The sequence below is a fragment of the Pelophylax lessonae genome (assembly GCF_965119305.1).
Source record: "Pelophylax lessonae genome assembly, chromosome: 9".
NCBI lineage: Eukaryota > Metazoa > Chordata > Amphibia > Anura > Ranidae > Pelophylax > Pelophylax lessonae.
In genome coordinates, this window is record NC_138776.1 from 48,434,157 (window position 1) to 48,446,013 (window position 11,857).

The window sequence follows — 11,857 nt, forward strand, 5'->3', positions numbered from 1 at the left end:
ACCTTGAGCTCCTCCAACTTTGAGGATGCCCCACAGATGCTCAATAGGGTTTAGGTCTGGAGACATGCTTGGCCAATCCATAACCTTTACCCTCAGCTTCTTTAGCAAGGCAGTGGTCGTCTTAGAAGTGTGTTTGGGTCGTTATCATGTTGGAATTCTGCCCTGTGGCCCAGTCTCGGAAAGGGAGGGGATCATGCTCTGCTTCAGTATGTCACAGTACATGTTGGCATTCATGGTTCCCTCAATGAACTGTAGCTCCCTAGTGCCGGCAGCACTTATGCAGCCCAAGACCATGACACTTCCACCACCATGCTTGACTGTAGGCAAGACACACTTGTCTTTGTACTCCTCACCTGGTTGCCACCACACACGCTTGACACCATCTGAACCAAATAAGTTTATCTTGGTCTCATCAGACCACAGGACATGGTTCCAGTAATCCATGTCCTTAGTCTGCTTGTCTTCAGCAAACTGCTTGCTGGCTTTCTTGTGCATCATATTTAGAAGAGGCTTCCTTCTGGGATGACAGCCATGCAGATCAATTTGACTGCAGTGTGCGGTGTATGGTCTGAGCACTGACAGGCTGACCCCACACCCCTTCAACCTCTGCAGCAATGCTGGCAGTACTCATACGTCTATTTCCCAAAGACAACCTCTGGATATGACGCTGAGCATGTGCACTTCACACCTTTGGTCGACCATGGCGAGGCTGTTCTGAGTGGACCTGTCCTGTTACACCGCTGTATGGTCTTGGCCACTGTGCTGCAGCTCAGTTTCAGGGTCTTGCCAATCTTCTTATAGCCTAGGCCATCTTTATGTAGAGCAACAATTCTTTCTTGCAGATCCTTAGAGTGTTGTATGCCATGAGGTGCCATGTTGAACTTCCAGTGACCAGTATGAGAGAGTGAGAGTGATAACACCAAATTTAACACACCTGAGACCATGTAACACTAACGAGTCACATGACACCTGGGAAGGGAAAATGACTAATTGGGTCCAATTTGGAAATTTTCACTTAGGGGTGTACTCACTTTTGTTGCCAGCGGTTTAGACATTAATGGCTGTGTGTTGAGTTATTTTGAGGAGACAGCAAATCGACACTGTTATACAAGCTGTACACTCACTACTTTACATTGTAGCAAAGTGTCATTTCTTCAGTGTTGTCACATGAAAAAATCTAATAAAGTATTTACAAAAATGTGAGGGGTGTACTCACTTTTGTGGAATACTGTATATCCCATTGGACTATTTGCGACCAACATGCTGCTAAATAGTACAAACAGAAGTGTGGTAAACCGAATCCTCCTCTGTTTTGCAAATTATGTAGGACCATTTTGGAAAAGCATGGGTGAGAATCTGACCACACAAATTCATTGACTTCTGTTTGAAATTTCGTTACCATTATTTTATTTATTCTAATAGGGAGTGCTCTATATAAGTTTAATCATTTGGGGGAGTATCGACATTTTAATGGCTGTAGTTCTACCTAAGAAGGAGATATGGTAGGACTTCCATAATCTAAGTGTCTCTCCTAATTTTTGTATTAGTGTGAGGTAGTTTTTAGCAAATAAATCTTTAATGTCAGGGGTTAAATTAATGCCCAGATACGAGAGAGACTCCATAGACCATATGAAGGGGAAGGAATTATGTAATGTGTTTAATTGTGAGGGTGGTATATACAGTGGCGGTTTTAGGCATGGGCGAACGGGGAAGCCGCCCGGGGGCGGCATTTTTTCATGACACGTGGGGGGCGGCATGACAGTGTTCCCCAACCCCCGGGCCGCGGATCGGTACAGGTACCGGTCCATGGATCAAATGGTACCGGGCCGCCCGAGGAACTTTGAATAATTTCACTGTGGCAGCTGAGCCCCATTCCCCCATGCCTAAAACCGTCACTGCCGCAGCCGAGGAGCAGAGCATTGCTCCCCCCCCCGAGCCCGCCCATTGTGTGACAATAGCGAATGAAAATTCGCTATTGTCACACTGATCCTCCTCCTGGCCAATCAGGGAGCCGGGGACTGAACTGAAGAGAAGTGAGGTAATTGCACGGACGGGTCTCACGGGGGGGAACGCTGGCGCTCTGCATTGAAAGGTGGCACGCTGGCATCTCTACATTGAAAGGGAGCATTGCTGTGGCACTCTGCATTTATTGGGGGCATTGCTGTGGCACTCTGCATTTATTGGGGGCAATGCTGTGGCACTCTGCATTTATTGGGGGCAATGCTGTGGCACTCTGCATTTATTGGGGGCAATGCTGTGGCACTCTGCATTTATTGGGGGCAATGCTGTGGCACTCTGCATTTATTGGGGGCATTGCTGTGGCACTCTGCATTTATTGGGGGCAATGCTGTGGCACTCTGCATTTATTGGGGGCATTGCTGTGGCACTCTGCATTTATTGGGGGCATTGCTGTGGCACTCTGCATTTATTGGGGGCATTGCTGTGGCACTCTGCATTTATTGGGGGCAATGCTGTGGCACTCTGCATTTATTGGGGGCATTGCTGTGGCACTCTGCATTTATTGGGGGCAATGCTGTGGCACTCTGCATTTATTGGGGGCAATGCTGTGGCACTCTGCATTTATTGGGAGCATTGCTGTGGCACTCTGCATTTATTGGGGGCAATGCTGTGGCACTCTGCATTTATTGGGGGCATTGCTGTGGCACTCTGCATTTATTGGGGGCAATGCTGTGGCACTCTGCATATATTGGGGGCATTGCTGTGGCACTCTGCATTTATTGGGGGCAATGCTGTGGCACTCTGCATTTATTGGGGGCAATGCTGTGGCACTCTGCATTTATTGGGGGCATTGCTGTGGCACTCCTCAAAAACTCAGAATTGCAGCCAGGTAATCTTATTCTTGTGTAAGGAATATGGTATAATGCCTGGAAAGCGTGAAGAAATTCACCTTGGAAACCATATCTGCGTAAGATACTGTCTAGGTACTTCCATGAGACGCTATGGAAAGCTTTATTAATGTCTAGACTTAGAAACAGTACAGCTCGAGATTGAAGGTTTGCATCTTGCTATATTTGTCACTAGACAGATATTATCTGTAATTTGGCCACCAGGGATAAATCCATATTGGTATGAGGATATCAGTGATGGGATTATTGTATAAAGTCTGTTTGCTAATAATCTACTGAATATCTTGAGATCATTGTTTATTACTGAGATTGGCCTAAGTTTGCAATTTTGGGGTAAAGTATGATCTTTTCCTGGTTTGGGTATAAATGACATGTTGGTGAGGAGCATTTCTTAACCGGTTGCCGACCGCTGCAAGTACATATACTGTGGCGGTCAGCCCCGGCCTGGCAAAGTGACGTACCAGTACGTCACTAGCCTGTCACTTCCTTGTGAGCCAATAGCGGGCGAACACGCCTTCGCGGAGGCGCGCGCCCGCCCCGGCTCGTTCCCTGGGAAGTCCGTGCGTGTGACCTCGCGATCGTCCGCTGTGAAGGGAGAAAGGCAGGCGGCTGATGTAAACAAGCCGCCTGTCATTCTCCCCTGTGTAGGAATGGTGATCATACGGTTCTACTATGTAGGATCGTTGATCACTGTTCCTACACCAGTAGCCATGTCCAATCACAGTAAGAAGCACGCCCCTAGGGACACACTTAAACCCCTCCTTCCCCAATAAAGTTAACCCCTTCCCTGCCAGTGTCATTTTGCAGAAACAGTGCATATGTATAGCACTGATTACAGCAGTAATGTCACTGGTAACCCCAAAAGTGTCAAAAATGTCAGTCAAGGGTCCGATCTGTCCGCCGCAATGTCGCAGTCCCGCAAAAAAAATTGCAGATCGCCGCCATTACTCGTTAAAAAAAAAACACCAAAAATGACGGAAATCTGTCCCTTAGTTAGTAAACGCAATAACTTTTCCGCAAACCAATCAAAATACGCTTATTGCGATTTTTTTTGCCAAAAATATGTAGCAGAAAACAAATTGGCCTAAAATGATAAAAAAATTAGATTTTTACATTTTTTTTTGGGGGGGGGGGGGTTTCATATAAAAAAATGTGAAAAATATTGTTATTTTTTCAAAATTGTCGCTATTTTTTTGTTTATAGCGCAAAAAGTAAAAATCGCACAGGTGATCAAATACCACCAAAAGAAAGCTCTTTTTGTGGGAAAAAAAGGACGTAAATTTTGTTTTTTTATCGCAAAAAGTTGCCTAGACGTAAGACAGCAAAATCCTCCGGTGGTAAAGTGGTTAATGACATGTTGGTGAGGAGCATTTCTTAAGGGAAAACCTCACCCTTCAAAATTCTATTATATAATGATGTTCATTTTGGGATCAAAAGGTGAGCAAATTGTTTATAGTAAAACAAGGAAAAGCCACCTGGGCCTGGTGCTGAACCTTAAGAGATTTTATGGATTTCCTAAACTATTATTTTGACTGCTGTAGGGTCTCTAACTTAAAAGTGGAATTCAAGCCATATATTTTTCTTTATCATGGATAGGAAAGTGTTAGACCTGCTCTCAGGCTTTAATTGCTAAAATAAAGATAGTCAAGAAGTGAGAGCGCCAAGTTTAATCCAGATCCAAGTTCTAGTGCAGGAGTCTGCAAACTTTCTGAACATAGGGCCACTTTGCTGTCCTTCGACCTTTAGGGGGGCTGGACTGTGGCCGATGGGAGTAAACAGTGTCCCCTCTTTGGTATTAGGGGGAGAAATAGTGTCCCATCATTGGTGTCAGTAGGAGGCATAGTGCCTTATCGTTGGCCCCAGTGGGAAGAATAGGACCCCATCTTTGGTATTAATGGGAGGAATAGTGCCCCATAGTTGGTGACAGTGGGAGGAATAGTGCCCCATAGTTGGTGTCAGTGGGAGGAATAGTGTCCCATCATTGGTGTCAGTAGGAGGCATAGTGCCTTATCGTTGGCCCCAGTGGGAAGAATAGGACCCCATCTTTGGTATTAATGGGAGGAATAGTGCCCCATAGTTGGTGTCAGTGGGAGGAATAGTGCCCCAAAGTTGGTGTCAGTGGGAGGAATAGTGTCCCATCATTGGTGTCAGTAGGAGGAATAGTGTCCCATCATTGGTGTCAGTAGGAGGCATAGTGCCTTATCGTTGGCCCCAGTGGGAAGAATAGGACCCCATCTTTGATATTAATGGGAGGAATAGTGCCCCATAGTTGGTGTCAGTGGGAGGAATAGTGCCCCATAGTTGGTGTCAGTGGGAGGAATAGTGCCCCATCATTGGTGTCAGGTGGAGGAATAGTGCCCCATCATTGGTGTCAGGGGGAGGAATTGTGCCCCATCATTGGTGTCAGGGGGAAGAACAGTGCTCTATTGTCAGTGTCAGTGACAGGAACTATGCAACAGTGGGGGGAATAATGCCCCGAGGGCCGGATAAAAGCAAGCAAAAGGCCACATCTGGCCCCCAATGGTCTAGAGAAAATTATGGGTGTGGCCATCTCCTTTTAGGGGCTCACTAGTCTTCCTTTATTAACAGACAACTTTAATTATTATTATAAAATATTTAATTATTATCATTAAATATTTTAAACTATTATTAAAAGTTTTTATTATTATTAGTATCATTATTAAATTATTTTACCATTTTTTTATTTTTCTTAATATTACTATTATTATATATTTTTTCTTCCTTATTTTTCTCTATAAATCGTATATGCATTACATTATATCATACAAACAATTTCTTGAAGTATGAACTTATAATGTTTCTTTTTTCAAATGTATTTTATCACACATTGTCTGCTGATAATTGTCTATGTACATCCTTTTATCACTGCTACTCCTTTTATCGCTGTCCCTCCCTAAAAGGGTACTGAGCCCCTTAAGCCCTTGTTCACATTGACTGCGGCTTTGAAATTGTGCGACTTCATCTGAAATCGCACAATTTCAAAGCCGCATATCAGTGCGACTTCGGGTGCAATTTGGAAGACATCTGTGCCGCTTCATGCACAGATATCTATGCAAGTCGCACCCGAAACTACCAGGAACTACTTTTTTTTAAATTGATGCGGCACTGCAAAGTCGGCGTCCCACTGATTTGATTGCCCGCAATAGGATGCGACTTGTCATGCGATTTGACCAGTCCTGCAACCAGTTTTTAGTAAAAAAAAAAAAAAACAACAAAAATGACATAAACCTTTCCCATAGTTTGTAGACGCGATAACTTTTGCGCAAACCAATCAAAATACGCTTATTGCAATTTTTTTTACCAAAAATATGTAGCAGAAAACAAATTGGCCTAAAATGTTAAAAAATTTAGATTTTTACATTTTTTTTCTTTGAGAATGTCATATAGCAGAATGTGAAAAATATTGTTTTTTTTTTCAAAATCGTCGCTCTTATTTTGTTTATAGTGCAAAAAATAAAAATCGCACAGGTGATCAAATACCATCAAAAGAAAGCTCTATTTGTGGGAAAAAAAGGACGTAAATTTAGTTTGGGTACAGCGTCGCACGACCGCGCAATTGTTCGTTAAATAACACAGTGCCGAATCGCAAAATAGGGCCTGGTCAGGAAGGGGGTAAAATCTTCCGGGGGGCTGAAGTGGTGAAAGCAATAATAACCACTTCCATACCGCAGTAGGTCATGTGACGTCCTGGGCTTTCAGTGGAGATATCTGGGTGTTGGGTGCAGCTGCAGGCATCATCCAGATATTTTCTTTTTCAGCCGGCGATTCCCTGCACCGTAAAAGCAATCGTAGCAGCAGTTCAGCCGCTTGATTGTTTTTACAGGTGCTTTTACCAGCTCGCTTGTGCAATTGGCGAGACAGCGAAAGAATCCGCCGGCAGTGGAAGTTTACTATAGAAGCCGGGCGTATTCAGCTGGAGAGCTTGAGGTCTGTTTTTTTCTTATAGACCCCACATCTCTCCATAAAGAGGACCTGTCATGCCCTATTCCTATCACAAGGGATGTTTACATTCCTTGTCATAGGAATAAGCCCCCGTTCACACTGGGGCGACCTGTGAGGCGACCTGGTCGCCTCACAGGTCGCCGCAGGTCGCCTCCCATAGGGAAGCTGCGGACCCGTTCTGATAGGAGCGACACAAGTCGCTCCGACTCAGAAAAAGGGTCCGGAGCTTCTTTGGGGCGACCAGGAGGCGACCGCCATAGACTTCAATGTTACGAAGTCCGTGGCGGCCGCTCCGAGGTAGCGGCGCGCTGCTCGCACCGCGACCTCGGAGGTCGCGGTGCGAAGTAGCGTCGCCCCAGTGTGAATGGGGGCTTAAAGTGATTAAAAATAAATAAATAAATTAAAGGGGATTTGTAAAAATAAAAAACTTAAATAAAATAAACAATAATAGCAAAAAAATTATTAAAGCACCCCCATCTCCTCGTTCTTGCATGCAGATGCGAACACATACGTAGGTCGTGTCCACATATGTAAACAACGCTCAAACCACACATGTGAGGTATTGCCGCAAATGTTAGAGCGATAGCAATAATTCTAGCACTAGACCTACTCTGTAACCCTAAACTGGTAACCTATAAAAGATTTTAAAGGGGCACCTATGGAGATTTTTAATTACTGAAGTTTGGTGCCATTCCACAGGTGTGCGCAATTTTAAAGCGTGACATGTTAGGTATCTATTTACTCAGTGTAACATCATCTTTCATATTTTACAAAAAATTGGGCTAACTTTACTGTCTTGTTTTTTTTTTTTTTTTAATCCTGAAGTGTTTTGTTTTTTAAATCGCTTTTGAAAAATCGCTGCACAAATACCATGTAACATAAAAAATTGCAATGACTGCTATTTTATTCCCTAGGGTCTCTGCTAAAAAAAATATATATACATATATGAAAAAAGAATTAAAAAAAAAAAAAGAATTGAGTGTGTTAAACAATACAAATAATAGCTAATATGGTACCTTCATCCCAATGAAATGTCAAATGTAAAGGCAGCAATTGCCCAAGGAAGACTGGGGGGAGGGGGACGGGAAAGGGAAAGGGAGAGGAATAGGTGGGGGCTAGACCCCTAGCCCCTCCCCCCTCCCTTCCTCTCCCTTTTCCCTCCCCTTCCCCCAGTCTTCCTTGGGCAATTACTGCCTCTACATTTGCCTCTATATATATATATATATATATATATATATATATACATATATATATATATATAAAATGTTTGGGGGTTCTGAGTTATTTTCTAGCAAAAAAATGATGATTCTACATGTAGGAGAGGAATGTTGGAACTTGCGTGGTATGGAAGTGGTTAAAATTTTTTTATTTAGTTGTCTTTTTTAGGCTTACTTTCTTTTATTGTCACCTGGTGATCCTGGCATTAAGTCTGTGGTTTTTCACAGTACAAATCCCCCTAGCAGAATGTATCAAATTGGAAGAGACAAACCACTTAATGTATAACTAAAGGCAAAACTTTTTTTTTAGATTAGAACGCACCTAAACGCACCAATAACGAACAATTTCTTATTTAAGGTTTAGAAAAAAGAGGGGGGGGGGGATGCACTGGACTGCATCAAAAATGCACAAGAATGCATCAAAAACATGTAAAACATGTAAAAACACACGTGCAGAAAAGCATCTGGAACACATCCAGACTGCGTTTCTATGGTGTTAACTGGCCCTAAATAAGGACATGTGTGATCCAGTGCATTGTTGGTGAGTTTAGGAGCGTTCCAGTGCGTTTTTGATGCATTTTACAGCGTTCCAGTACAGTCCAGTGCAGGAAAAATGCAGCATGTTCTACTTTTTTTTCTGGAACTGGAACGCACTGGAACTGCAAGCATTGGACTGGAACTATGGCATTAGAAACCATATAACCTACTTTCCTTGAGTTTTTGATGCAGACAAAAAAAAAACGCACTGGACTGCATGTGGTGTGAACTGGCCCTTAATAAGGACATGTGTGTTCCAGTGCATTTTTTGTGAGTTTAGGTGCGTTTGTGACACATATGGTGTGAACTGGCCCTTAAGGTTAATATAAAAGCGGGGGGGGGGAATGCTCTGGACTGCATCAAAAATGCATCCAAAATGCACTGGAGCGCATCAAAAACACGCATGCAGAAAAGCATCTGGACATCTGGAATGCATCCGAACTGCGTTTCTATGGTGTAAACTGGCCCTTAAAAAGTTGTTTTGCTAAAGGCAAATAGGCTGCTGCCCTCCTGTCCTGTCCCTAAGTTACTTACTTACTATATATAAAATAAAATAGGAAATGTTTTTTGCTTTAATATCTACCTTAAATCACACTGCTAATTGCATACTGTACTTGTTTATAGCCTAAATACTGAAATTTGCACTTAAAACTCTAATTTTGTAACTTTTAGAAATGTCAGTAAAAACTTGGCTGTGCCAGTAAATTTTGGGTATAGTGTCAGTAAATTTCAATCTGGTAGGTTGGCAACCCTGATATATACCCCCCCCCCCCCTTACATTTGGGATCTCCATTCCCATGATTAAGCAGTTGCTCCAGAGCTTAGTAAATTAGGTAAAGCTTTACTTTGCAAAGAATACCCAATCACGTGTAAGGAAAATTTGAGAAACATAATTTTTGCTTGCACAGGATTGGATGATGGAAGTCAGCAGAGCTTCCCCTCATTTACTAAGCTCTGGAGAAACTGCACTTTGCAAAGTACACAGTCTATTTGCCTTTAGTAAATTCACCCCATAGTTACACAGAAGTTAGTAGCTGCATTTTACCAGCCCTAGAGAATGTTACACCTACCTCGGCTGCTTCTGGACACACTGGCCCGAAAAGCGCGGCGATTTGGTACTTCTTGAACTGGCTGATGAATGCAGGGAGGGAGGTTTTGGCGCTGCAGCCGCAATCGGCGTACACGACCTCCCAAGTCTTGTTCCCCAGCAGCTCCATGTTCCACTCTTTGTAAACCTTATCGATGGCCAGTTCGATAGCAGAGCCCAGGCGCTGGGCACTGAATGGGTATGAGAAATTCCACGGGGCCTGGAAGCCCAGAAATATTTTTGACCCCAGTCCTTCCGTGTCATTGACCGCGCTGATCACCTGAGTCTCTGCAACGAGAAAACAGATACAAAGAGCACAGAGGATGAGCAGCATTGTGGAGGATTAGCAGGAGGTTCAACTAACAAGGGATGACTTTTTTTTTTTTTCCCCCCTACCGAAGACGCGAAGACCTCAGCGGTGTTCGATCCAGGCTACTTATACCTGATATCTGTCCAATTCTCCTGTGTCTTCTACATGTCCCTTATGAAACAACCCTCATTAGCAGAGACGCACAGCCTCCAGTGACAGCTGAGGTCCTCATTGGCCCTTAATTCTGTAACCCTTTGAGGGCCACCTCTGTAATCAGTCATTTTATATCAAATATTTCACCCTTCATTCCTTCCAGAACACTGTGATAACGTTTGCTGCGAGTGCGAATTGTTACAATGTGTTTATTCTACTTTTAAGGTTATGAAATCAACAAATAGTTGTTTTTACCTTGAAATTTATAAATATGTAAGTATTATATGTTGCTTTTTTTTGTACTTCAGGCTGCTTTCACACAAAAAAAATGCATGAAAAATGCAGTTTTTGATGCATTTATAGAACATTTAAGCCGTAGTCCACATTAAATGTGACTTGACTTCACTTGATGTAGCATGATTCCAAAGCCACAGGTCAGTACAATTTCAGGTGCGACATCCGTGCAAGTTCATGTACATATGTCTATGCAAATTGCAACTGAAATCGCCAAACAATAGTGCAGGAACCTTTTTATAAATCGGTGCGGCACCATGAAGTCATAGTCGCACCAATTTGAACAGTTCTATTGCCGACAACAGGGTGCGACTTGTCAAGCGATTTGGAACTTGTCAAATCACATGGCAAATCGTACCTGTGCGAACGGAGGCTTATGGTTGCCTGACCCCCCAGCATGCACCTGTAAAACAGGATCAGGTGACTCAAAAAAAACCACACCAAAAACGCAACCGCAGTGTGTTTTTTTACGCATTTTCTATTCATTTAAATGGGGAGCTGCGTGTTTGGTGCAGTCTTGAAAAGCGCACCAAAAATGCAGCAAGCAGGACTTTTAAAAATGGAAAGAAGGAAAGGAAGAAAGAAGATCATAGAACTAGAAGAAAGAAAGGAAAGAAAGAAAGAAAGAGAGAAAGAAAGAAAAAAAAGAGAAAGAAATAAAGAAGAAAGAAAGATAGGAGATCATAGAACTAGAAGAAAGAATGGAAAGAAAAGAAAGAACGAAAGAAAGAAATCATAGAACTAGAAGAAAGAAAGAAAGAAAGAAGGAAAGAAAGAAAGAAAGAAAGAAAGAAAAAAAGAAAGAAAGAAAGAAAGAAAGAAAGAAAGAAAGAAAGAAAGAAAGAAAGAAAGAAAGAAAGAAAGAAAGAAAGAAAGAAAGAAAGAAAGGAGAAAGAAAGAAAGGAGATCATAGAACTAGAAGAAAGAAAGGAAAGAAAAGAAAAAAGCAAAGAAAGAAATCATAGAACTAGAAGAAAGAAAGAAAGAAAGAAAGAAAGAAAGAAAGAAAGAAAGAAAGAAAGAAAGAAAGAAAGAAAGAAAGAAAGAAACAAAAAAAGAGATAAGAAAGAAAGAAGATCATAGAACTAGAAGAAAAAGAAAGAAAGAAAGAAAGAAAGAAAGAAAGAAAGAAAGAAAGAAAGAAAGAAAGAAAGAAAGAAAGAAAGAAAGAAAGAAAGAAAGAAAGAAAGAAACAAAAAAAGAGATAAGAAAGAAAGAAGATCATAGAACTAGAAGAAAAAGAGAGATAAGAAAGAGAAAGAAAGAAAGAAAGAAAGAAAGAAAGAAAGAAAGAAAGAAAGAAAGAAAGAAAGAAAGAAAGAAAGAAAGAAAGAAAGAAAGAAAGAAAGAAAGAAAGAAAGAAACAAAAAAAGAGATAAGAAAGAAAGAAGATCATAGAACTAGAAGAAAAAGAGAGAAAAGAAAGAAA

The 11,857-nt window shown here is 42.0% G+C and overlaps 1 protein-coding gene across 1 annotated transcript in view; it reads right to left on the bottom strand.

Moving 5' to 3' along the window:
* Nucleotides 1-10,005, bottom strand: part of LOC309564206 (guanylate cyclase 2G-like) — a gene marked incomplete at both ends in the record, with an annotated part of 133,633 nt that extends 123,628 nt beyond the window's left edge. Inside the window, one exon of the mRNA XM_082268833.1 lies at nucleotides 9,655-10,005. Within this exon, the coding sequence (XP_082124959.1) occupies nucleotides 9,655-10,005 (351 nt within the window). The remainder of the gene's footprint in view (nucleotides 1-9,654) is intronic.
* Nucleotides 10,006-11,857: the final 1,852 nt, after the last annotated feature.